Consider the following 26970-nt stretch of genomic DNA (forward strand, 5'->3'; position numbering starts at 1 on the left):
CTCACACAGTGTAGCTCCCGCGAACCGCACAGCACGCCACATCTCCTGCACCTCACACAGCTCCCTACCGCAACCGGACCGCGAGGCCGCGGCCTACACTCACACACCATGGCAACGATGTCCCTCCCCCTATCCCGCTACCTCACACAGTGTAGCTCCCGCGGACCGCACAGCACGCCTCATCTCCTGCACCTCACACAGCTCCCTACCGCAACCGGACCGCGAGGCCGCGGCCTACACTCACACACCATGCCACCAATGTTCCTCCCCCTATCCCGCTACCTCACACAGTGTAGCTCCCGCGGACCGCACAGCACGCCTCACATCTCCTGCACCTCACACATCTCCCTACCGCAACCGGACCGCGAGGTCCCCTACCCCGCTACACCATGCCACCAATGTCCCTCCCCCTATCCCGCTAGCTCACACAGTGTAGCTCCCGCGAACCGCACAGCACGCCTCACATCTCCTGCACCTCACACATCTCCCTACCGCAACCGGACCGCGAGGCCCCCTACCCCGCTACACCATGCCACCAATGTCCCTCCCCCTATCCCGCTACCTCACACAGTGTAGCTCCCGCGGACCGCACAGCACGCCTCACATCTCCTGCACCTCACACATCTCCCTCCGCAACCGGACCGCGAGGCCCCCTACCCCGCTACACCATGCCACCAATGTCCCTCCCCCTATCCCGCTACCTCACACAGTGTAGCTCCCGCGGACCGCACAGCACGCCTCACATCTCCTGCACCTCACACATCTCCCTACCGCAACCGGACCGCGAGTCCGCGGCCTACACTCACACACCATGGCAATGATGTCCCTCCCCCTATCCCGCTACCTCACACAGTGTAGCTCCCGCGGACCGCACAGCACGCCTCATCTCCTGCACCTCACACAGCTCCCTACCGCAACCGGACCGCGAGGCCGCGGCCTACACTCACACACCATGCCACCAATGTTCCTCCCCCTATCCCGCTACCTCACACAGTGTAGCTCCCGCGGACCGCACAGCACGCCTCATCTCCTGCACCTCACACAGCTCCCTACCGCAACCAGACCGCGAGGCCCCCTACCCCGCTACACCATGCCACCAATGTCCCTCCCCCTATCCCGCTAGCTCACACAGTGTAGCTCCCGCGAACCGCACAGCACGCCTCACATCTCCTGCACCTCACACATCTCCCTACCGCAACCGGACCGCGAGGCCCCCTACCCCGCTACACCATGCCACCAATGTCCCTCCCCCTATCCCGCTACCTCACACAGTGTAGCTCCCGCGGACCGCACAGCACGCCTCACATCTCCTGCACCTCACACATCTCCCTACCGCAACCGGACCGCGAGGCCGCGGCCTACACTCACACACCATGGCAACGATGTCCCTCCCCCTATCCCGCTACCTCACACAGTGTAGCTCCCGCGAACCGCACAGCACGCCACATCTCCTGCACCTCACACAGCTCCCTACCGCAACCGGACCGCGAGGCCGCGGCCTACACTCACACACCATGGCAACGATGTCCCTCCCCCTATCCCGCTACCTCACACAGTGTAGCTCCCGCGGACCGCACAGCACGCCTCATCTCCTGCACCTCACACAGCTCCCTACCGCAACCGGACCGCGAGGCCGCGGCCTACACTCACACACCATGCCACCAATGTTCCTCCCCCTATCCCGCTACCTCACACAGTGTATGACAACACCTACCACTGGAAATCAGATGTTCGTTGAAATAAAATATGTTTTCCTAACTTTTTTACTGTCTGTATAATGTACACAACACTCACCCACACAAAACCCCCTCATACACACACACACACACACGCAAACATCCTGTCATTCTATGCCACACACTACACTCAAAAACATGCCATTTTTAACATGAGTATGACCAACAACACGAACTCACACACGTCACACACACAACATGCCTCATACACACACACGCCATCACACACCAGCAACACACACACATGCTCTCACACACACCACACACCATGCCACCGATGTCACTCCCGCTATCCCGCTACCTCACACACTCTACCTCCCGCGGAACAACCAGCATGCCTGACATCTCCTGCACCTCACACATCTCCCTCCGCAACCGGACCGCGACGCCGCGGACTACAGTCAAACAGCATGCCACCAATGTCACTCCCGCTACCTCACACACTGTATGACAACACCTACCACTGAAACTCAGCTGTTCCTTACAATAAAATATGTTTTCCTAACAATTTCACAGTCTGTATAATTTATTCTAAAACACTTCTCACACCACCACTCACACACAACACTCACCCACACAAAACCCCCTCATACACACACACACACACACGCAAACATCCTGTCATTCTATGCCACACATAACAACAAATCACACCTCACCTTCACCCTCATAATACACACACTACACTCAAAAACATGCAATTTACAACATGTCTATGACCAACAACACGCACTCACACACGTCACACACACAACATGCGTCATACACACACACATGCCATCACACATGCCACATACACACATGCTCTCACACACACCACACACCATCACACACAACACACACACAAATACACAAACACATGCACACACACACGCACTCAGCAACGCCACACGCCCTCAACCACGCAACACACGTACTCACACACACACACCAACCTCCTCTGCTGATACAACACACAAAACAACACTTCAACATAACCTTAACTACCACACACAACACAACCACCACTAAACAAACACACACACCCAACCCACTGTTCCAATTACCTACCCTTCACCATACACACTACACTGAATACAATGCACATTTACACGTCTCACCACCCACTCCCATTGCACATCAACATCCCACCACACACAAACATTAACAACAACACAACACCTCCGCTACTAACACACCTAGCACAATAAATCACCTCTTCCTTTCAATAACATATTTTACACAAAACATTACTATTTACACATCTGTCTAATTTATTGCACACAAACACTCAACTAACCAACACTGACACACACACTCACACACCACACACTCACTATCACATCACACACTCACTCATCCACACACACACCCCACACAATCAACAATCACACACAATAATTACATACACACACTATTCTGCCACACACACAGCCAACATTAACACAAAACAAAAACACACACAACATTTCAACACCTACACAAACGCACACCAAACACAAATAAATACCCCTCACCTCACACAGTGTAGCTCCCGCGAACCGCACAGCACGCCTCACATCTCCTGCACCTCACACATCTCCCTACCGCAACCGGACCGCGAGGCCCCCTACCCCGCTACACCATGCCACCAATGTCCCTCCCCCTATCCCGCTACCTCACATGAGTGAAGATATACTTCACAAAGCACAGAGACACAACCCATCACTCAATGTTACCTTTTCACCTGACATTTTCAACGAGGTACTCATATTGTTAGAAGATACATGTCTCTCTATCAATAACAAAACACTACTTCAATTAGGTCTAGAAGCTCCCCAACGTCATCATCACGATGTACTCAATACAGACCTTATGCGAGAGAAACAATACAATATTTCCATACTACAAGAATATGTTGCCACAAGAAAACCAATGTTAATTCCACAACAACTTAACACCTATGACAACATCATGCAGCACATAAACAACGAACAAGGTGCAATCCTGTTTCTTGATGCTCCAGGTGGAACAGGCAAAACATTTCTCATAAATTTACTCCTTGCAGAAATAAGAATGCACAATCATGTTGCACTTGCACTTGCATCATCTGGCATTGCAGCCACTCTTATGGATGGAGGAAGAACTGTGCACTCAGCTCTTAAATTACCACTAAACATTGCTCATGAAGAAAACCCAACATGTAATATTACCAAGACATCTGGCCAAGCCCGTGTTCTTCAAATTTGCAAACTTATTGTTTGGGATGAGTGTACCATGGCGCATAAAAAAGCACTTCAAGCCCTTAATAGAACCTTGCAAGACTTGCGTAACAATAAACAAATAATGGGTGGTGCTGTCATTCTTTTAGCTGGTGATTTCAGACAAACACTTCCAGTCATACCACGATCCACACCAGCAGACGAACTTCATGCATGCCTTAAATCCTCTATTTTATGGCGACATGTCAAACATTTTCCATTAACAACCAATATGCGAGTCCAACTTCTCGGCCACTCAAATGAACAACTTTTTGCACACACACTTCTTCAAATAGGTGAAGGCACTTTACCTACTGACTTAACATCAGGTGAAATTGCTTTTCCCACACATTTTTGTCACATGATGACATCACTTGAAGATCTCATACATCACGTCTATCCAAATCTCTTACACAATTACACAAACCACCAGTGGCTCTGTGAAAGAGCCATCCTTGCTGCCAAAAATACTTCTGTCAATGACATCAATCATCAAATTCAAGACATTATTCCAAACACAATTACTCAATACAACTCAATCGATACAGTTGTGGATTGCGATGAAGCCGTTAACTATCCACCTGAATTCCTACACTCCCTCGAACCATCAGGGATGCCACCACATCATCTTCGCCTCAAAGTTGGAGCACCCATCATGCTACTTCGCAACCTACACACACCTAACCTTTGTAATGGAACCAGACTGTGCATAAAAACATTGATGCCCAACCTAATTGAAGCTACTATCTTAACTGGCAACGCCAAAGGCCAAGATGTCTTCATCCCCCGCATTCCACTCATTCCTACAGACATGCCTTTTACTTTCAAACGGCTACAGTTCCCCATCAAACTAGCTTTTGCTATCACCATTAACAAAGCACAAGGACAATCTATAAAGTGCACTGGTATCAACTTAGAATCACCATGTTTCTCCCACGGCCAGTTATATGTTGCGTGCTCTAGAGTTGGATCCCCCCAACAATTGTACATCTTTGCTCCAACTGGAACTACCAAAAATGTCGTTTACAAACAAGCATTACAATAAACATTGACTTTCCTCAATTTCCATGAACTCTACATATTGCCATAAGAAATTACAAAAAAATGAAAGACACTCAATACACTACTGTCATCTTTTATTACTACATTATTTTACAACACACACTTTAACATTACATCAAATACACTCCTCTCAACAATGGACATTCACATCTTTCAAGAAGCATTTCCAACAATAACATTTTCAAAAATAACTACCGTAACAACTAACATACACTTCAAACATTTGCCCTCATATACATGTGCTTTCTACTACTGTTGATTTACAAACACAATTCTAACTAATATTACATAACATTGGCATCACATTACAACTTTCACATACAACATTTACACATACTTATTCACACTTCACATCCCGGGCAACGCCGGGTTTCTCAGCTAGTATGTATATATTTAAATGTGTCAATTGAAGTGCTACTGGGAGAGTGACCTCAAGTATACAACAATCGACAAAGAAGCCCAAATGCACATCAAATATGACAAATTACTTTGTTAGTTTCTACAGTATGTCCTATTGATTGTGCATTTGGGCTTCTTTGTTTACTGTTGTATATTTGAGATCACTGTTCCAGTAGGAGAATTAAATATATAAATATATACATATATAATACTGTGGGGCCAGATTTTGCGCTTCCTAAGATTGTTTAATTGTAAATTGTTTAAAACTTGATCTTCTCTCTGGCAAGGGTTTAAAGCGTTCTCAGCAACTATCATACATGCCAACCAACACCAGGTCAACAATGTGGTATACTGTAGTACAGTATTTGTCCAGACTTGGTTTTGTATTTCCATTTCCTGGCTACTCTGATATAAAAAAAAACATAAACATATCTGAAGAAAGTCCAGCCTTGATCTCCATCACAATGTTGACTTGAAAGACTTTGGCAAGTGTGGAGTATATTTATCCAAAAATATTTGTTTTATTGTAGTTTATTGAAATAAGGATTGTTGATTGAATTTTGTGTTGGGATAATATGTTTATATTGTGATGCTATGGATGGGAGCAGTCCATGCCCGACCTTGGGTTTTGACTTTATCAATCAAGGCTGTTTAATATTGGACCATATATAGTGGATTTATGAATTAAAAACATGGTACTGTAGTATTTCCATGGTTTCTAAAAAAAACCTATTCCAAAGAGTCCTTACATGTGTAGTTTATTGTTCTTGTTATTGTTCATTTAATATTTCTATTTTTTTAATATATGCATTAGGTTATGTTATTTTGTGACTTATGGTTAGTGCTTTTTAGCAGGATTATAACTGTCTAGATTTGCATTAAGTGTTTGACCAATGGAATCATTCTCAATGCTATTTAAGGATAAGATGTCTGATATGAGGACACATTCCCCGATGATGTGGATCAGATCCACAAAACATGTAGGGTATTGTGGGACATTTGTTCCTTGAACTTTGATCACACCTGAGAGACTCTCTACTGGACTATCCACACCAGCGGCAGAACGGTGACAGATATGAACTTGCACATCTTGATCTAGTTGGAAGATTAGTCCTGAGAGCCTGACCACCTCATTGTGCGTGAGTCATGGAGCGCAGACTACCTACAAACAGCAGCATCCATCTGTCCCACGTGGATGGTTTGAATGCTTCCCCTGCTGTGCTGACCACCACAGACAGACGCGCCTGACAGAACCCTCAACAGAAAGACTCAGATCATCGCTGGAGTCTTGTGATTGTGAGGATATAACCTTAAAGAATATCTTTCCCGTAAGGACATGACTGTTTTTTCTGCTTATGTGCATATTTAGTAAAAATGTAATGCACTATTGTGCATTTGTGCGGTCTTCTTTCCATTTTTTTGAGTATAATTTATTGTTCTGCGCTGTCACTCTAAATATCCTCTCTTTTCTCACGCACAACGAAAGAAGGAAAATAAGCAATTCTCTTCAGTTCACAGAAAGAGGACCCCTAGTTACATCATTGTAATAGTTAACACATGAACCTGTAGAAACATCTTTGTGGCACCGGCTTATTTCCCCACTGAGAAGGTTAAGCCCTATTTCATTATACTATATCTAGCAGTCCCCATTTAGAGCCAAGTTTATATTATCATGATGAATTAAGTAGGAATAGCCGTTGTGGTCCAGTTGCGATAGTGCCAGGCTAAATGATTAATCACTGCTTCCCAAACACTCCGTCTTCTCCAAAAATCTGTAAAGAAAAAAAAATCTCCTCCTCACTCATCTCCATCACTGAAGCAGAAGTCTCTGGTATTCATTCAACATATATTTCTTGTACAGCCAACAGCAGATCATGGAAGGGCCAGTAGTGCTATCCATTTCACGGTCTGCTTTTGGCTGTTCAACAAATATATGTTGAATGAATATCGGAGACTTCTAATTCCGTGATGGAGACGAGTGAGGAGGAGATTTTTTCTTTTTCTTTACATATTTGGAGTCCTGCTCCCTCTTCTGAACAAGCACCGTGAAAATCAACAAAGGACTTAAAGAAGTGTGAGGGGTGAGTGCAGTTGCACCTGAACTTTTAATAAAATCTATATACTGTAGGTGAAGATTTATTGGTATGTCTCTTTTCATTTAACTTCCAGGTATTTCCTTCCGCAAGTCCTCTCTTCTGTGTCCATTTTAGTTAATTCCCAGGTGACATTTTTTTGTAAAGAAAAACAAATAAGACAATTCACTGCAAAATTAAAAAAATTAAAACAGGAAGATAGTGGTATTTTACCGGTGATATTTTAATAATGAAATATAGCATAACTCTCAGACAAACAGAAACGGGATTCCAGCGAGTGGCCCCAGCACGTCTCAAATATACCAAAAAGGACAACATATGTTTTAAACCAAGTGGAGTGCTACTTTAAAAGGGCAAAAGTAAAAAATACCAATGCCTATCTTTCAGTCACGATCAACCAACTTGCTTATACTTAGGGGGTTGTTCATTAAACTACAATTACCACAGTGCCAATCACTGCTATCACACGGACACTCCCATTCAAATCAAGGGGAGTCTCTGTGCGATAGTGCCCTGACTGGCTCTATCACGGTTTAACGAACAAACTACTTGATGATACTTTAAAGCCTGCATTATCTTATCTGTTAATTCCATTTAACATGCTACCTAAATCCTGCAACACAATATCCTTAACTCTTTCATTTTTCTTAATTCTGAAGAGGAGATCTTTGGGTAGAAATTTGTTGCCAATATGTAAGCCTTCCACCTCTCCAAAGCCATCCAAGAGGACAGGTTCTACACTAACAATACAGGTTAGTTTGTCTCACAATCTGAACTCCTCCTGCTCCTTAATTTCATAGTTCTGGGAAAGAACTCTGAGATCTTTGCTTCCTACACATTAGTGGATGGCCTTTGGGTAGGCGGGTGGGGAGAAAGCTGTGGATTATGGGATTTCTGCTTTAAAAAGTGTGATTTAAGCAACATCATAGGAATATTGTGTTTTAAAATGACAAACCTCCCACTAGGACTTCCCATATTGACCATTATCTCACTGCTACTGTCGCCAGGACAACCAGCGCCTTAAATTACTATATAAATACATACTAGCAGTAAAATTGTTCCCCATGATGGTGAGCCAGTAAGGAGTAAATGACTGGCTCATTAAATATTAAAGTATTTATTGCCCAGTATGCTTAGTGTAAAACAGGATTGCACTCAGTAATTATCATCTTCAATTTAATTCCGAATTCTATTACAAACGACAAATAACTCAATTCTCCAGGGTACCCTAAATATGAAAAGAAAACCAGGGATCCATTAGGATCTAACATTTCACAGCATGAAGAAAATAGAGAGGGAAATTGGTCCCTATCTGCTGACTAATATCTATGTTGCAGTGTTTTAATCTTTCCTTAATATCTTAAGAGCCGGAGAGTATGACATTATTTGTGATGTATTCCAGTCCCCTATAGCATTGTTACTGTGCTGTTGCATTTTATAGAGTCTGATGATATTAAACATGCAACCAAACTGGGGAATATGCTGGCTTTTCCCTTACTGCGTTATATCAGGGGGGGCTCAATTCCAGTCCAAAAGACCCCCCAACAAGTCAGGTTATTAGGATATCCCAGCATCAGCACAGGGGGCTCCATCGGAGGCTCTGTTGAAGACTGAGCCTCTGATTGTGCCACCTGTGCTGAAGAAGGAATATCCTGATAACCTGACTTTGGGGGGAGGGGGGATTGAGGACGGGAGTTGAGTGCTCCTGTGTCACATCATGATGACAGTATCTTGGTTGTTTTATAATAACTGTAAATTCTAAAGATGCCAAACAGCTTTTAATATTGAATGTAACCCTTCTATGGTACCCCACCTGACATGAGATTGGAGGGGGGGGTACACTCCTTCTGGTCACTCTGAGTGGTCTTGGTACTGTGACCTGCTGGTAAACAGGAGGGCTGAGTGCTCTGCGGTGTTGTGGGGAGAACCCAGGACAGGGACAGGAGGTGTGGTACAGGTTACCGTGTTCTCTCAGGGTGCACAGTGCCTCCAGCCAGCAGGGATCCCCTGGGGTCTCCAGAGGAGAGACCCCCACTGACACTCCATTCTCCAGACACAGGAACAGGGACACACACAGCAGCCTCTATTCTCTTGGTCTTTATTCAGCATAGGTGTGCATACAGCATACAGCATGATATCACAGGCATGGTGTAATCTCTGCCTCTCTGCTCATGGCAGCTTAACTCCCCCCCCCACACTCCTTGCCCAGGTGGGGCAAGAGGGGGAGACCGGTTCTCAGTCCTCTCACTGCAAGATCTCCTCTCAGACTGCACACAGATCTCTCTAACTGACACACTAAATTTAGGAAACATGCCTCAATTTGAATATCCTCAGAGAGTGTCTCTAACTTTGAATCATTACAACTCAAAGCTGGATACCGATTGGCTCACACACATCAGGGGTTGTTCCAACCCATATCCACCCTTTGGATTAACATGCTCACAGGTTGCTTAGGCCCGCCCCTGAATATTGCTACATACTCAGAGCTGAAATGCAAAACAGGCCTACTGAAGGAATTAACCTTTGCACTGCCTGTTCTAACATGACTGACAGAGGAAAGGCCCAGAATTAGCAATAGCTGCCGAAGGCCAGGCTATATGTACATTTGTCCAAACTCACATTTACTAACTAAATTAAAAAAATCAATGTAACTAGTCACTAGTTTATTACATAAAGGAACTTGTAGCCAGATTTCCACTTACAGACATACTAAATATTTATGTAGTAAAATATGCGTTCTAAATGTAGACATGGCTGGTTTCTGGCTTCCATTCTTCCCTCACTGGCATGCACGTCCTGGTAAGAGCTGGCAGTGCCAGTACTAATCATGGGGTTTCCCCCCACACAGACAGTCCCTTGAGTGACAGGGGTAGAGGTGTGATTAGGTCTGTGTTCTGCCCCATCCTGGGTTCAGACCTAGTGCCTTCCCCCTATTGTACTTAAGGGAGGTGCAACCCCAAATTCAGTAGTGTCTCTACTTTTGAGAGAGACAAGGTATCACGCAGGACTGCGTACACTGGCAGACCCTGATCCTCTTACCTAAGAGGGAGAGTGAGTGATCACCTTTTCCTCTGGTCCTGCTAGAGGGCTGGGGAAGTGCAGGGACTGCTGCGGCGACCCTTGACCCATAGTGAAGGTCCAGGGACATCCCAAGTTTGGAGACCAGAACAGAGACTGTATTGGGCAAAGGACTGCCGTGTGCTGTGAGTGTACAGGAATAAATCTGTTCTAGTTGATTATACCTCCGGCCTGGTGTGTGATCTTACTAGGGGGGAGAGGTAACCATTTCTACTATAGGAGATTGCCTCCATACATCTGGAGCTTACAGAAGATGGAGGCGCTGTGTACCATGGAGTAAATATCGGGAATATATCCCAGAAGTCTGTCCTGCAGTCCCCACAACCATTGGTGGACAACTCAGCATTCTGTGAGCCAACAGGTAGCATGCACAATACACCTGGTAACAGGGGGATCTACCAGAGGGTGGGGGAAACACTGTTACATAAAGAATATAGAATAGGACAGAATAGAATATATTGAGTCATAACATAATTGAGTTTGGGTTATCAGAATATGTATCACTGTGTAGGGAGGACTCAAATCTGAAGATCACTTGATGAGTATCCAAGTTTTATTGCTTCCTTGATACCCTCTCCAAACCACCTTCTGAAACCCAAGGACTTTAACCTTTAACTGCTACTGGGTCCTGCAACACATTGCATTGTAGAGCCATGTGTTTTGCATTCATGTCTGGTATGGAAATGGTTAAAGATCAATACTAGTCTAGTGATGGAATTCTACTGCAACTAAAATGAGGGTACTGATAGCAATCTCCACCTGCAATGTAAGGTATCTGCCTACATTATCACGATGAGACACAGTGATGCGACATCTCTCAGTTCATTTGGATCTGAGGCTGACATTCCTTCTCTAACCTTGGATGTGCTTTGCAGTGTTTCTCTCAGCAGGTTTAATGATCTCACACTCATGCAATACCCTCTTGTCATGCATAGTCATCACCCACTACTGTGCACGGCTATTATTATACAGATATGGGAATAGAATCAGAAGAATTATGCATATCATTTTTAGCAGCAACATGGTATGCAGTGACTTGCTAAAGGTCATCTGGAGCTGGCCCAAGGGTCTTTAACCAGGTTCTCCAACTTCAAAGACAGTTTTGTTATGACTAAGCCAATTATCCAGTTGCATTTTATCAGGTCAAGCTATAACTAAAACCAGCTGTTCTATTTTAATAAATCTACTCATCTGTCACAGATAAATAGTTTTCATTGTGTTGCTTGATACTGTATCATGAAAAATTATTGCTATTTACAGTATACAAGAAGTCAGGGAATGGGATGTATATCAATATCTGAGTTGGGTGCTGTGTATTTACAACTAAATTAGTCAATGGAGTAGAGTTAAGTGGAAATAAATCTTCAGTGGTTTACCATATAACAAAGTGGTTCCTGCAAGGAATTTAGCATCTACAACTATACCCATGATGTTTAATTCCAACAAATTATTAATAGGTGTACATAGGGAAGTCAAAGAGAATGTTTTGAGCAAGTTAAAGCGTCCCATTGGGACTGATGTTAATTGTGAATTTATGTACTAGATTTATTTTTCAATTTTAAAGTATTTAGTGAAGCTTTGAGACATATAATTTACAGAATCACAGTCTTGTTATTTTCCAGTTTTGTTGAATATTATTCATGTAGCTTTGGACCTGAAGTATCACAAGGCATTTAAAATAAACATAATTGGGACCTTGTAACATAAATAAAGGCTGAATAGACCAATGCTGATTACCAATAAACATTACAATACTTTATTTTAATAACATATTATTGTAGCAGGGGGTCTCCAGAGCTGAGCCGCATTGATTTTAGGTCCGGTGATCTTCTGTTCCTGAGTTACAGGCCCCGTTATAGGGGTGCCGGTATCCCTATGCGTTATAGGGGTGCCGGTATCCCTACGGATTGTTTAAATCTACCGATCACGTGGGCCATGATGTGGGAGAATTTAAACATCGCCGTTGGGATACCGGCACCCCATAACGGGGCCTGTAACTCAGGAAGCAGAGGGTCCCCGGACCTTAAAGCAATGTGGTTCAGCTCCGGAGACCCCCTGCTACAATAATATATTATTAAAATAAAATAAAAGCCCCGCGATCGCCTGCTAGAGGTGCGCAAGTAGAGTGACTGATTCAGTCTCTCTCTTACTGCGCGTCTCTTACAGACAGGTGAAGCCTTGTTGGATTCAAACAGTCGCGAGTCCCATTAAAACGCACGGACCCCCGCTGTGTTAATCCGGTGGGCCATTGAATCTGCTGCGGACCATCTCGTGAGTGACCGCGAGATAATCATGGATTTTCCTTGACAAGAGGTCAACAACCGGCAGTTGCAGCTGTATGTATGATCCAAGGCAGGGGGTGGCCAACTCCAGTCCTCAAGGGCCACCAACAGGTCAGGTTTCAAGGATATCCCTGCTTCAGGTGGCTCAATCAGTGCTGAAACAGAGATATCCTTAAAACCTGACCTGTTAGTGGCCCTTGAGGACTGGAGTTGGTCCACGCCTGATCTAGTGAATATGATACCAATTTGTAGCAGAAAAAAAAGAAGAATATTTATATATTGTAATTATATAATAATATTATATATATATATATATTAGATGTGGTGGGTTCTGGGGTTAGAGATTGCTGGGATTGTGTGTTTATTAATTTTAATTTTCAACTGGTATCAGTTGTTTGGAGGTCAGTGGCCCCTCCTCCCAGAGATTAAGCTCACCCCACCCCACACCATTTTTTAAGTAGCAGTTGTTTCATGTTCCGATGCAGGAAAGGTCAACGGTGACCACTCTCCCTCCACTGCAGAGATAAATGAGAATTTTCACAGGTAGTGTTAGGACCTGCATACTGGTCATGCTGTGAAGTGGCTGAAGGCTTATAACGCTTTGGCCAAAGGGTTTAACTAAATGACCCTTACTCATGAGAATACCAACATTGAAGTATTTAACCATGTATTTTGTCACATTGGATGTAGCATTGAGTATTTTGGTCTTTTGCTGTTCAGGAGCAGCAACGGAATTTCAGCATACTACAGTAGGTAAAAGCTTCAAACAGGAGCTTAAACAGGGTCAGCAGTATGACAGCATAATTAAACATATTTGGTGTGTCAGAAGCCATTATCTGCTGTAGACGTGTAGGTTTGTATTACTCTTTCAGCGCCTGAGTGGAATTAAGACTTGTGTGTCCATTCCAGCAATTAAACAATGAGTATTGTCGTTGAAGCCAAGAATGTTGAATGCATCCTGAGTGGAGAAGGTTTGTGGCTCAATGAGAATAGGTGCATGGCTCCATTGGTTTACACCTGAAGCCATCTTTCACATTAATAAAGCAACCTGAGTCAGTTCATGTGTGTACATCTTCCAACTTAATGTAAACACTAGAAATGATTAAAGCTGCCATTTTAATATGATGCCAGGTGGCAACCTTAATTAGCACACGAGTAGAGATCATTAAATGTAGCTTTCGTGCCATTCACTTGACTGCTTCCATTAAAGAACACCGGATGGAAATCTTCGTTTTCAAGTAGCTGCCGTGGCGTAATGTCAGGGATCTTGTATAAAATGACCTTCTAATTCATATACAGAACTACATGCCTGACATGAGCAAATGAGAAAAGTAGATGAATCCACCCATTTAAAACATATATTTGTTGAATATTGGCGATACATTATTTCTGATAGGAGTATTTGAGTACACTGCTTTGTATGTACATTCCATATAAACATAGAGGAAAAATAACTCAAGTGTATATGTTAGTAAATATTTGATCTATCCCCTAGTTACTCGTTTCTTAGCTGAACAATTGAAACCTCTGCTCTGACAATTCTGTTCAGATATCTAGCTAAAGCAAACAGCTGGAACTACATTGGACCGGAATAAAGAGTATGCAGTATGATAATGTAAAGTTACCAGTTCAACCTTCACTTTACATGCACCTCGAACACACTGCTTATGGCAGCTATTTGCTGTTATCAAAGGTCAGTGGGGACTCCTACAGTAGTGTATCAACATTTATCAAAAAGATATATAGGTGATAGATCACCACTTAAATGAATAATTTCCATGTGTCCCTTGTGAGACTGGGTACTATGACAAGTTGCATACTAGGGAAGTGGGGACTAGTCAAGGTCAGAAAAGATGACTGAAAATAAATAGAATGATTCATTGGCCATTCTTTTCACAGATGTAGCCAATGTCTTACCACTCATTTTGCTGGTGCCAGTTTAAATGCCTGATCGTGAGATTAGCAATTCTATACAATGGAGCCACAGGCCAATAACGGCTCCAACAATGCTGGTTACATCTTTAATTCACTATTGCTGTGGAATTTTTTTTAGAGCTTTTGTTTTGATTTTTGTTAACTTTAAAAAGACTATTTTAAATGTGTTTCTACATCTTTTTATTTTGACTGTATGAATGATTGTTAGGTTTTAACTCTTAATACTTGTGGATGGCTCAGACAAACTGTGTAACTGCATGATTGGTTGGTGGGAATGACTTGGTTGGGGTTTGGTGGAATATGGAGTACAGTGTATATATATATATATATATATATATATATATATATATATATATATATATATATATATATATATATATATATATATATATATTGTGTGCTAATGTGTATTCGCAGCTTTTTTAACAATTTAAAAAAAAAAAACTTAATTCAAAGTAATTTTTTAAATATTTAGCCTAATATTAATTGCACTTACTATGACAATAAATAAGATTTGTAACACTCCTGGTGTTTCCAGCACTCCAAAAGAAAACAAGAAGACTGATGTATCAATGAAGAGTATGTATTGCAAGACACAACATCATAACGCAACAATATGTAAAGGCCAAAAGGGAAATAAAAAATGACTGCAGGTACAGCCTGAAGGGGAGGAGAGGGAGGAGGAGAGGGAGGAGGAGAGGGAGGAGAAGAGGGAGTGAGGGAGGTAAACGTGAAATCACAGAAAAATGGGAAAAGGGTAGGGAAACCCCTAACGGGGAAGGAGATGTGGGAAAAAAAAGATGTCCCCCCCCACTCCCTCTCCTCCCCTTCAGGCTGTACCTGCAGTCATTTTTTATTTCCCTGTTGGCCTTTACATATTGTTGCGTTATGATGTTGTGTCTTGCAATACACACTCTTCATTGATACATCAGTCTCCTTGTTTTCTTTTGGAGTGCTGGGAACACCAGGAGTGTTACATAGTTTGTGTAGGAGAGATTTGGGGTCTCTCCACTTGTTCCCCTGCACCGATTGTATTTAAGTATTCCATGTAAAGGCAAACAGGGAAATATAAAATGAAAAAAAAAAAAAATGAAAAATAAAAAATACTGTATATATACACACACACTTTGTAAAAAGTACTGTACATTTCCCTTTGTCCTTCCTTGGTTTTAAAAGTCGGTCTGTAGTATACTGTATATTAGAATAAAGCGTATTAAAGTATCTGTTTATATGTGGCAGATTCAGAGTTAATCGATTATGTGGCTGTTTGCTGTTCCTTGCTTTATTCTTATAGAGGCCACAGCACTAAGCTTCAGGCAGTACAGGAAAGATGAAGGTTACAAACGGAGAAAAATGCTTTGAGGCGAGGTGTTTCTGTTCTCCGGAAACTATTCTCAAACAGACATCATATATTTCATAAACAGAAAGTGACTCCCTGCGCTTCTCCCATTGGGCTAACAATAAATGGGGAAATAAATATACATAGTGAAACCTAAGGCTAAGGCCGCGCTGCACGAGCCGTCGCGCCCGCACTGTGTTCAGGCGGCGCGTGCACGTCACTTCACCGCTATTTGCGGTCTTTAGGGAGACGGTTTTCGGCGTGGGGTGGGGGGCGTGGCCAAAGCTGCAGCAGCTGATTTGTATGCTCCGTTGGCCACTGTATACCTCAGATGCCTGACTTGCCATCCACTGAAGGGAGGGGGAAAGTAATAGGCACTGAAGCCTGACCCTTCCCTACACACTGCGCCCAGGCTGGAAACCCATCTGCCTTGTTGCTTACCCCCCCGCTTTCACTTTGAGCCGGGAGCCGGTTACCCCCCAGCAGCCGGAGCTGGCCGCGACCTCCTTAGCACACACAGCCTGTAAAACGGGCACGGGAGGGAGGGAGAGAGGGAGCGGGGGGAATGCTGCCAAGCTGCACAGAAGACAGTGCAGATTCACGCAAACGAGTCCCTGCTCGCCAGACAGCTCCCCTCCTCCCCTCATTGGCTCCCTGCCGCACCACGTGACGCATCGCCGCTTGGGATCACGATCTTCGTGTATCCCCTGCTGGCTTATGCGTCACAGTGCGCAGCGAGCCTTGCAGCGAGGGGGGGCTGGCTCCTGGGGAACGCCGGTCTTGTGAGGGGGGGCTGGCTCCGGGGGAACTCCGTGCGCGCCGCCGGATGCAGTGGGACCCAGGCCTAAGGCCGCGTCCATGGATAGTGCTTGGGGGCGGAGGCTGAGGCGCACTTCCGCTCGGCACTGAGCCCCTACAGCCGCAATGAGAGAGGCTTTAGTAGGGGCTCGCCTACGCTTCGGCGCGCTTGCGGAAGCGTAGGTCTTAGGAAAATTTTAAATGTTCCCGCTTGCCGGAGCGAAGGGCCGGTCACGTGAGCGGATCGCCCAATGAGGGCGAACCAGCTCCGTGATGTCACTGGCCCGCCCGCCGACACGCCCCCGACACGCCCCCACCTCGCCGCCGGTGGATGGCGTCTGACGTCACTTCCGGTGGAGCGGGTGATGACATCCGGTAGGGAGCGGGGAAGATGAATCTCAGCAAGACAGCAGCAATTTCAGCAGGCACCTCACACGTCTTCACCCTTAGAGCAACTGCAGCAGACTGACGAAAAAAGGCTCAACGCGTTTCGCTGTTCACAGACAGCTTCCTGAGGAAGTATCTGAAATTGCTGCTGTCTTGCTGAGATTCATCTTCCTCGCTCCCTACCGGATGTCATCACCCGCTCCACCAGAAGTGACGTCAGACGCCATCCACCGGCGGCGAGGTGGGAGCAAAGGGAGAACAGTCCAGCTAGCTTCTTTTAATTAACAGCCTTCTACTGTCTCACGAAACTGTTACGTGTACATACCCTATGTACTTATTGTAAGTACATTTCCTACTTTGTTTGATTGGATAAATACTGTGTTTTATGATCTACACTATAGTCTGTTTCTTTTGCATATGATCCCTACACTCTGCGTGAATCGGAGTCTCCATCACTTCAATGAATTACGCTTGAAGTTACTTCATATCCAGAGTAATCTCTGCTAAAGACCTTACCCTATCCACACTGACTTAGTCAGATCACTGCTTACTTTTACTCTACTTGTTGTAAGTAAGAATTCTACTCGAGCCAAGATTCAACTATTTCCCACATTTTTTGAATTTACTGCACCATTATTCTATTTATCTTTTATTTTTGGTGTGTTCCTGACCGTACCGCTCCCTTCTCCCCTCCCCTGGACCAAGCATATACCAGTTTTTAACTGCACTAAGTTACATAAGCTTATGCTTAGTTTATAAGCCCCTTCATGGTATATTTCACAGAATATTTGTATGCACTTAGCATAGGGACTTTTATTGAGACTTACCTTGACGTTGGTTAGCAGGCTAGTCATTATTTGATCAAAGGATGAACCAAAGTCTCCTTTGTCTTACAGACTTAGGTTTCTTTATGTAGATAACGAACCGGCCAAGCGCGCAATTTCTGAGCAGAACTGGGAAATTGTTTTCCCCGAGCGATGGACGCATCATGGCCTCATCACATGAGCAGTTCAGCCAATGAGAGCGAACCGCTCATGTGACATAATGACCACACCTCTGTGCATGCCTTGCTGTCGCCTCCTGCCTGCAGTGCATCGCCCTGAGGGAGCGCATGTGCCGGACCGGATTGGGTATAATCGTACCCTTAGATGTCTTTTTTTTCTAATGTCAACAAATCTAATTTAGCTAGCCAAAAATAAATCAGATTACCCATCACCTTTATTAATTTTGTGACTCTTCTCTGCACTTTCTTTAGTTCCATAATGTATTTTCCATAGCTTCCATAGATTTGTGCTTTATAAAGGGGAATAATTATGTTTACTTCCCTTCCATCCATTGCCCGTCAAATGCAAGATAAGATCTTGTTTGCCTTTGCAGCTACTGCTTGACTTTGGGCACTATTGCTAAACCTGCTGTCTACAAGCACTCCTAAATCCTTCTCCATCAAGGATTCTCTTAATTTATCCTCATTTAATTTGCAAGTTTGCCTGTTTATTCTTGTTTCCCAAATGCATAACCTTACAGTACGTGTATCTGTACTAAACCTCGTGTGCCATTTACCTGGCCAAGTTTCCAGTCTATCCAAGTCCTTCTGTAGGACTTAACCTCTCAATGACTTGTTAATAAGCTCTGTTACTATTAGGCAATCGAAGCTGTGTATACTACAACAGAATCAAACCAAAACACATTCTCATCCTTGATACTGATTATCAGAAGTCCGGGCGTTCAGCCCATAGTCTTATCCAAACCTTGGATACATGAGATGCTTTCTGTACCAACTTGTGTTCCATAAACAATTGATTGTTTTCCTTAAATGTGTTTCTTTCTCACATCCAACAATCTTTCGTAGTTTAGCCTGAATGGCATCGCACAATAGAGTCCATAAGGGATTCTGAATCCCAGAAATTCATCTTCATCTTCGTGGTGGATTTGTGGAAAAGCCTTCCAACAGAGGTAGTAGAGGCTAATACTGTAGTGCCGACGGTTATTCTAAAACAAACCAGTGGCAATCACCAACAAGACCCAGGTACGTGCTGGGTACATGCTGAAACATTTCAGTGAAATTTCTGCAGAGACTAATGGCCCATCGGATTAACAGCGGGGGTCCCTGGCAGTCCCATTCAAACTGGTTCCAGGGACCCCTGCTGTGTTAATCCGATGTGCCATTAGCCTCTGGAGAAATGTCACTGAAATGTGTCAGCATGTACCCAGCATGTACCCAGCATGTACCCAGCATGTACCCAGCATGTACCTGGGTAGCTTAAGGCAAGTATTAGAATACTCGTTGTCTCGTCTGTATAGTAAGTCATTTCCAAAAAGCTTGGAACAGACATAAGGCTGTCCTAAATATAAAAAGAAAGGCAAAGATCCAACAGAGTCTCTGGTTTTACAGCAGATACAGTAGGAAATGAGCATGAAGCCGTGAATACAGCACAAAACGCCGCCTCGCCGAAACAAATTCCAGAAATCCCAGGGCGGCAGATTCCTGAAGAGATTTTCAAATTTGTTTGTGGCAAGCGACGGCCGCGTCACGTGAGCAGTTCAGCCAATGAGGGCGAACCTCTCACGGCCACGTCTCCTTGTCTCCTCTCCCCTTGATCAAGTTGCCGCTCGGCATCTGGTATAATCGTAGCCTAAACGCGTCAGTGGGAAAATCGGCCATTGAATAACGTGTGCTACATCTGTATATGTTCGTGTTCTGTGTCAGGAAAATAAAATAATTATACACAAAGTCCTTCTTTCAGTTAATTCCCCTAGTCCACCTGTACCAACTCCAATTCATCCAAAATACTGCTGTCAGGGAGAGCTATTTTAGTAGGGTGTTAAGCACTATATACACATATCCCCTCGAACCACCCCCCAAATAACATATGGAGAGAAATCTGTGCAAAAAAAAGTAGCACACCTTACTGCTAGAGCTGCTGCTCTGAACAGCACAGGATGTGGGTTCTGATCCTGTTGGGCCTGTTACTAGTACTCCCTTCTTCACAAGGTGCCATAGGTTTTCTCACTATACGCCTTATGGAAATATTTTAGGAAGTGTGGGGTTGTGAGTCATTTAAATAAACGTTGCATATCATTAGCATATCTCACAGGTACCTAAGGCTACGGCCCCGCTGTCTGCGCTGCACGCGCGCTGGCCAGGCTGGCGGCGCGTGCAGCCGAGTTCCCGGTCTGCAGTGAGATGCAGGGGGAAAGACAGGGGTTGGCGTGACGGGGAGTGACAGGGGCCATGATGTCACCCGGCAGGTTCACCCTCATTGGATGAACTGTCGAGGACGTGGCCTAGCTCTCCGTCGCTGGTTCTAATCTCAATTTTCCAGTCTGCTGGAAAAACTGACCGGGCAACGCGGCGGCCACCCCACGCAGCGGGCCCGTCCCCATTGAGGGGCGTCTCTTGAAACCTAAGGTGTGCTACTTTTTGAGCATGTGTCTCTCCATATGTTATTTTGAAGGAGGTTTGGGGGCTATATATAGTGCTTGGGACGCCATTAAAATGGCTTTCCCTCCTCTTCCCTCCAGTGATTTGTAAAAAAAATAAAAAATGAATGTGCCTTTTTGAGACTAATACATGGATGAAAGCTAAAGTTAAAGCTAATGCTTCCGTTGGCGTTTTCTGTCCTTAGTTGGTCTTCCTCGTTGTTCCCCTGTAGGTTTTCTGTAGGTCTGATATGGGTGTCCTCTCTAAAGGAACTTGCAAATTCGCTGCGGATTTGAATTTCTGCAAAGATGTTGTCCATCTCTACTCTGGAATTCCATACCACATACGATCAGACTCTCCCTCAGCTTTCAGACATTTAAAACCTCAACTTTTTAAGGAAGCCTTTTTGGCATACCCCTAACACACCCTCCTCACCCTAACCCTATTGGAACCAGCTGCTGATCCAAACGCCACGCCATCTACGAGTCCATAACATCTGCACCCTCAAAACTTAATGGGATCAGCTGTGCAGCTGGATTAAACTCCATCCTGACGTACAGTATATTCCATCCCACAATGAGAAGACACTTTACCTTTAGTTTCAACATTGTCCCTTATTCCCTCTAGATTGTAAGCTCTCACAAGCAGGGCCCTCATTGCCTTCTGTATCTGTTTGTGCTTGTTTGTCCTTATTTAGTGTATCATTCTGTTTATGTGATTTACATCACTCTGTACCCCTATTGTACCACGCTGCAGAATATGTTGCTGCTTTATAAATAAACAATAGTATTTTTTGGTATAATTTTTATTATTATAATTATTATTATTATTATTATTATTATTATTATTAGTACATACTGCATTCTTACTTTACAATTCTGCTCACACCTCTGAATGTGGATTGCTGGTACATCAGTACCCTAACAGTTACTGTATACACAAACCTCCCTCTGTGCAAGTGTTACAAGCTGTCAAGAGGCATTTACTTTACCAGTGGGGGGTTATTTTACCACCTTTTGACCTTAAACTTGCATTGAACCATCAAGTTCCAACCTTGCGCACTGGTTCTTAGAGGTTAGCTTCTAAATAGACTTCCCAGGCTCGCTAGGGTATAGAGATGTTCAATACAAACTAAAGACATTGCAATTCTGCATTTTAAACTCTGTAGGATAGATACATACAGTAGTAAGCTGCACCACATGAAGATCACTACATAAACATGTGGTAGTACTAGAGTGATGTAAGGTAGACCATTATTTGGATAACTGTATTTGATACCTCGTGGCAATAAAATACATTAAGTATGCAAGTAGTGATCATTAAGGCTAAGTGGTAAGGCTTTAACTGTATATCCCAATCTATTGGGATGTGTAAACACATTTACCTGGAAATACAGCACTTGATGGCACGAGTCACTTTAATACTATAACCGCATCTATAATATCCAATGAATGTGACCATATTGCATTTTAGCTGATAGATTGGTAATCTATCTTTGCACTACAGTTTCCTCATTTAAAACACATACGATTGGAATGTAATAACAAACGGATGTCATTTGGTTGAAACACTTCATTATACTTTTACATGAAATATCCAAGGACTTAATTCACTTAAAGTGACAATGTTTGCAGTCAGTGCAAGGCGAACGGCTCCCTCACAGACACCTCCTTACTTACTGAAGCAGGCTAGTTTCTTGATGTATACACGTAAATAACTAGGCCGGTAATAGGTAACTAACGCCTCCTAATTTAAAAGCACTAATGATGCTGGTGCAACTCATCATTAAATGTATCAAAGATTACAAATCCCCGATGATCATCATTGATATAAAGCATCATGTGTCTGACAGCTAATGTCTATTAGCCATATCTTGACAATAACAGCAATTTTTAACATCAGTCCCTGGTTATACAAGTAAATACAGCAGTTGCAAGTTATGTATGTTATACACAAACTTTGAGACAATAGTGATAACCTTTAAGCTAAATTATTTCATGCAGGCATGATTCAGAGGCGTTGGTTACCTGGGCATACAGCTGAGTTGTTACACTGCTTGTGTTCCTTGAGTGGTCCACTGCAATGTGTACTGTAAGAAGAGGAGACACAGAACCTGGTCCTGGATTTCAAACCCTCCCCACAGGTGGTAGAACAGACACTCCAGGGAGACCATTCCTCTGCTGCTGGGTCACCTATTGGGTCAAGAAAAGATTACACAGTTCGATTTCAATAAGCTAAGGAGAACAACTAGAATGACATGTAGAACAAAATCCACTAATATGTTGCTGTTATCCCAGTGGGAATGTGCTCAGGGCAAAATCGTCAATCAATAAAACATTTTTCAACTATGCTGGAAGCAACTAAAATAAAATTATTTATTCAAGGGGCTTCCATTGGTGAGTCTTGGGAAATTATAATCTAGGAGTCCTCTAGATGCAGGTAAGTAAAAAAAAATGGTAAGGGATTTTATCTTAATGCCTTCACTGGTAGCAAACATATTAATCAAGTTATCTTCAACATCCAGGGTGGGTACTTTCTTCCATGTAGAAACAAAGGAGGGAGAAAGAGTAGGTGGTATGATACCCTTTTTTGGACCAACAAATAGTTGATGCTGTATGTTACAAGCTTTCACGTCTCTCATCGGGTTCCCGATAAAGGTTTATTGTACCAACAAGTAGGACCCGATGAAGGACCCTGAGAGGTTTGAAAGCTTGTAACACATCAACTACTTGTTGGTCCAATAAAAGGTTTAACACCACCTTCTCCCTCTCCCTCTTTTGTTACTACTCTTCCAACATCCGAGATGTGTTGTTTTTAATTGTCTATCAAACTACTGTATATTGAGTTCCCCAAATCACAGAGTGCAGATCTGACCTGAAATAAAGTCAATCCTATACCCAAAGAATTTCTGTATTACATAAGACGGCAGTGTCACTAAACTTAAGAAATGTGCTATATTATAAGCCTGCTAAATTGTACACTCCGTGGCAAGAAAACTAGAATAGGAGGACACACAAGCTTAGCCAATTCACTACATGCCTATTCATCCATGAAACCATTTTGTGACATAGGGTTCAAAGTAAGGTCCTACATAAATCTCAGTTATTCCCATTTCCTTCGTTCATAATGAGGCCATTGTATTCGTTGTTCTAATTCACAGCGCGAAAGCAACAGCAGAGCAGTCAATTTTCTGCAGCTCAGCTACTGCTGCCATTGCTAATTACCTATGCTAATGAACAACTTTACTCTTTTGATGGAGATAGAGAGAAAACACCAATAAATAGAGAAAGATTAAATAAAGGCATTAACCTCACTCAGGTTTCAGTGTAGGGAAAAAAACATATTTTGGCTACAGGAAATAAAAGCAATCACAGATGTTCTCTTCTTGGATAACATAACATAGCAGCTTAACTATAGTTTATATTGCCTAATTATAAAATATGTTGGTTTTTTTTTAATAGTGGGTGATCGTTAATTTCAAAACCTCCATAGATGAGTTGGCCTTTCAAAAGCATATCACCCAGCCCTCTCTACCTAGTAACTTATCATGACTCTGGAAATGGCTTGCCTGTCCGCAAACTGCTAACACAGCTGTTTGCAGGATGGGGTGAGGAATAATTGTCTCTTGTTTCTAGCTCACAGCTGTGCACACTTCAGTGGAATATAGGACATAGTTAGGTACCCACTGGGAAGGCAGAGAAAGATTTTCTGCAGAAAGGCCATCAGCAGCAGGTAGGCTTTCAAAACCTATATAAATAAGTAGGAAAGGATGCTACATTTGCAGAGTATTTTATGACAAGAATCCAATGTAGAATACAGGGTAAGATCAAAAGAAGATCCACTAAGTGTAATTAGTGGAGGATTCTTTTGATCTTACCATGTATTCTAAATATTTATCCTCATGCACCATGTCACCTATATAAAAAGAATCGAAAAAAGAATTTAAGGATGAGCGGTTTACATTCAACAACGATTTTAAGAATCCAATGTATATAGAATAGCGCTTCTGATTACAATGTGCGAGAGTAAAATGTAATAGAAATAGTCCAGTTGCGATAGTGCAGAGTAAATGAGCACTTCAGTATTAGGTGATACCTTTTTTATTTGGACTGTGTCGATATGGGCTCTTATAAAAAAAGGTTCTTATAAAAAAGGTGAATCCCAGACATTGCTCTATAATCTGGAATATATAGAGTTTCCCTGTATATGTCTCTTGTGGCCAAACTACAGTAAATTGTGTGAAAATGCATATGAGAACTTGTATGACATGTAAAATGTATCTGTGCTTGTGAAACAGTATTTCTTTGTTCCCTGGGCATGCTAGGCTGGTAATACACTTACCCAGTCTACTTAGCCAAGGATCTGGGTTTAGCTGGTTTCACGTGGGGGTTGAGGACAAAGGAGAGTGGGGATGGGCTAGCTGAGGGGTGTTGGTCTAATAAGACCCATTGTCTTCCCCAGACAGCGAGGTGCCTATCTCATCGAGAGCTAGGAAACCGGCATTGAGAACATGTGCAGGTAGGCGCTGTTCTCATTGGCTGGTTTGTAATTCCCATCCTACTTGCCTCTGCCTCACATCCCCAGCCCCGATTGGCCAACACAGGCTAGCCCTTGCTCTGTGATTGGTCCCACACACAGTATCCACGCTGTGATTGGTCACCACCCATTCTCCATGATTTCCTTTGGAGACAGGAACTTAGGAAATATCTCAGTTCCACAGACCCTGCTGAGGTTAGCGTGGAGATGAACTAAGCGGTGTAGTCTGAGGTTGTGCCAGAGTCAACCGAAACGAGGCTGCCTGCTATTCCGAGCGGGAGATTTAAAGTGTCTCTGCTGTGAGTTGCATTCAGCGCTGCCTGTAGTTCCCAATCTCCCACAGGAGTGGAAGCTGCTCCAGGTAAGCCATGTCAGTGGCATCGGGCACCTAGGACTGCTAGGATTCCCCCTTCTATTCCCTGTGTGGAGTGAGTATGGCTCTGTCAGTGATATTGTCTTGTGACTGCTGCCTCTGGCCAGAATAAATATTCATTTATTTGATCTCTGTTTCCTGTCTGGTGCTTGGTCCTGTGAAAGAGTCCTGGTCTCACATGACATGGACTAACCATTTACATTTTAGGACAAGCCTTCAGGAGTTCTCTCTCTTACTCAAGTCGAGCAATAACTGATTTACAAATGATTCCATGGGTTTAGCACAGGTGTAAAATCCAAGAAAACAAACTAAGGCACATAATGCAGAGAAGGGATGGCAGAGAGGATGGTAAATAAACAGACAGGACAACAAATGGATGAAATAGATAGTGGGAAATAGGAGCAGACATCCATCTGCAGTGTGAAGGGTGGTGGGGGTGCAGGGGGGATAAAGGGGATACATTGTAAATGTCTTATAATATCAATTGTTAGTCCAAATAAAAAAAGTACCACCTAATAATAAAGTACTAATTTTCTTGTTTTAAAACCTTAACTTTGCTATGATTTATCTGATCAGATAACTAATGACCATGCCCTCCAGTATTTTATAGATACTCTGAAGGGTTAAGATGCTATTTTGGGGGTGAGGGGGTCAAGAAAAAGCCAGTAATTTATTTTTATGGCAGAAGGAGCGGCTCAGTGAGTAAAGACACTGACTGGCACTGAGTTTGAGGAACCTGGTTCAATTCCTGGTCTTGGCTCCTTGTGACCTTGGGCAAGTCACTTTATCTCCCTGTGCCTCAGGCACCAAAAACATAGATTGTTAGCTCCACGGGGCAGGGACCTGTGCCTGCAAAATGTCTCTGTAAAACTAGCAGTGCTATACAAGAACATGCTATTATTATTATTTTTTTTTATTTGCCTTTGCTTTCCCAGTTTCCTTCTGATCTTTTACTCTATCGTAAAATTCAGCAGAACACTTCTGTACTTCATAAAAGCCCAGATGAGCATTAATACTTTATTTGCCGTAGGGACTTGTAACGTTTTGTATGCCCATGTACTGTACATTTCCAGTAGCTGACTAATTTCTAGTAAAAGAGTTAATGACAATTAAAACTGATGTTATTTCAGGGGGCAATATACTGGTAAATGCTTCATTTAGTTTACGGAGCAATATATATAGATGTAGTTTGAAACGTTTTATGCTAGACTGAGCTGCACTAACTTCTTTGGTGCTGGATGGATAGTGAATCTTTGCAATACCCCCTGCCTTAAAGCTGCAGTTCAAGCTGCCTTTTGTAAAAAATATATAT

The 26970-nt window shown here is 43.4% G+C and overlaps 1 protein-coding gene across 8 annotated transcripts in view; it reads right to left on the reverse strand.

The window, feature by feature from the left end:
- ADGRB1 (adhesion G protein-coupled receptor B1) overlaps positions 1 to 26970 on the reverse strand; it is a 553612-nt gene that overhangs the window by 258937 nt on the left and 267705 nt on the right. For all 8 annotated transcript variants that reach the window (XM_075581569.1, XM_075581558.1, XM_075581572.1 and 5 more), the window contains one exon: positions 22777 to 22941. In XM_075581569.1, coding sequence (XP_075437684.1) covers positions 22777 to 22941 — 165 coding nt within the window. The remainder of the gene's footprint in view (positions 1 to 22776; positions 22942 to 26970) is intronic.

Source organism: Ascaphus truei, chromosome 2 (assembly GCF_040206685.1).
Source record: "Ascaphus truei isolate aAscTru1 chromosome 2, aAscTru1.hap1, whole genome shotgun sequence".
Taxonomy (NCBI): Eukaryota; Metazoa; Chordata; class Amphibia; order Anura; family Ascaphidae; genus Ascaphus; species Ascaphus truei.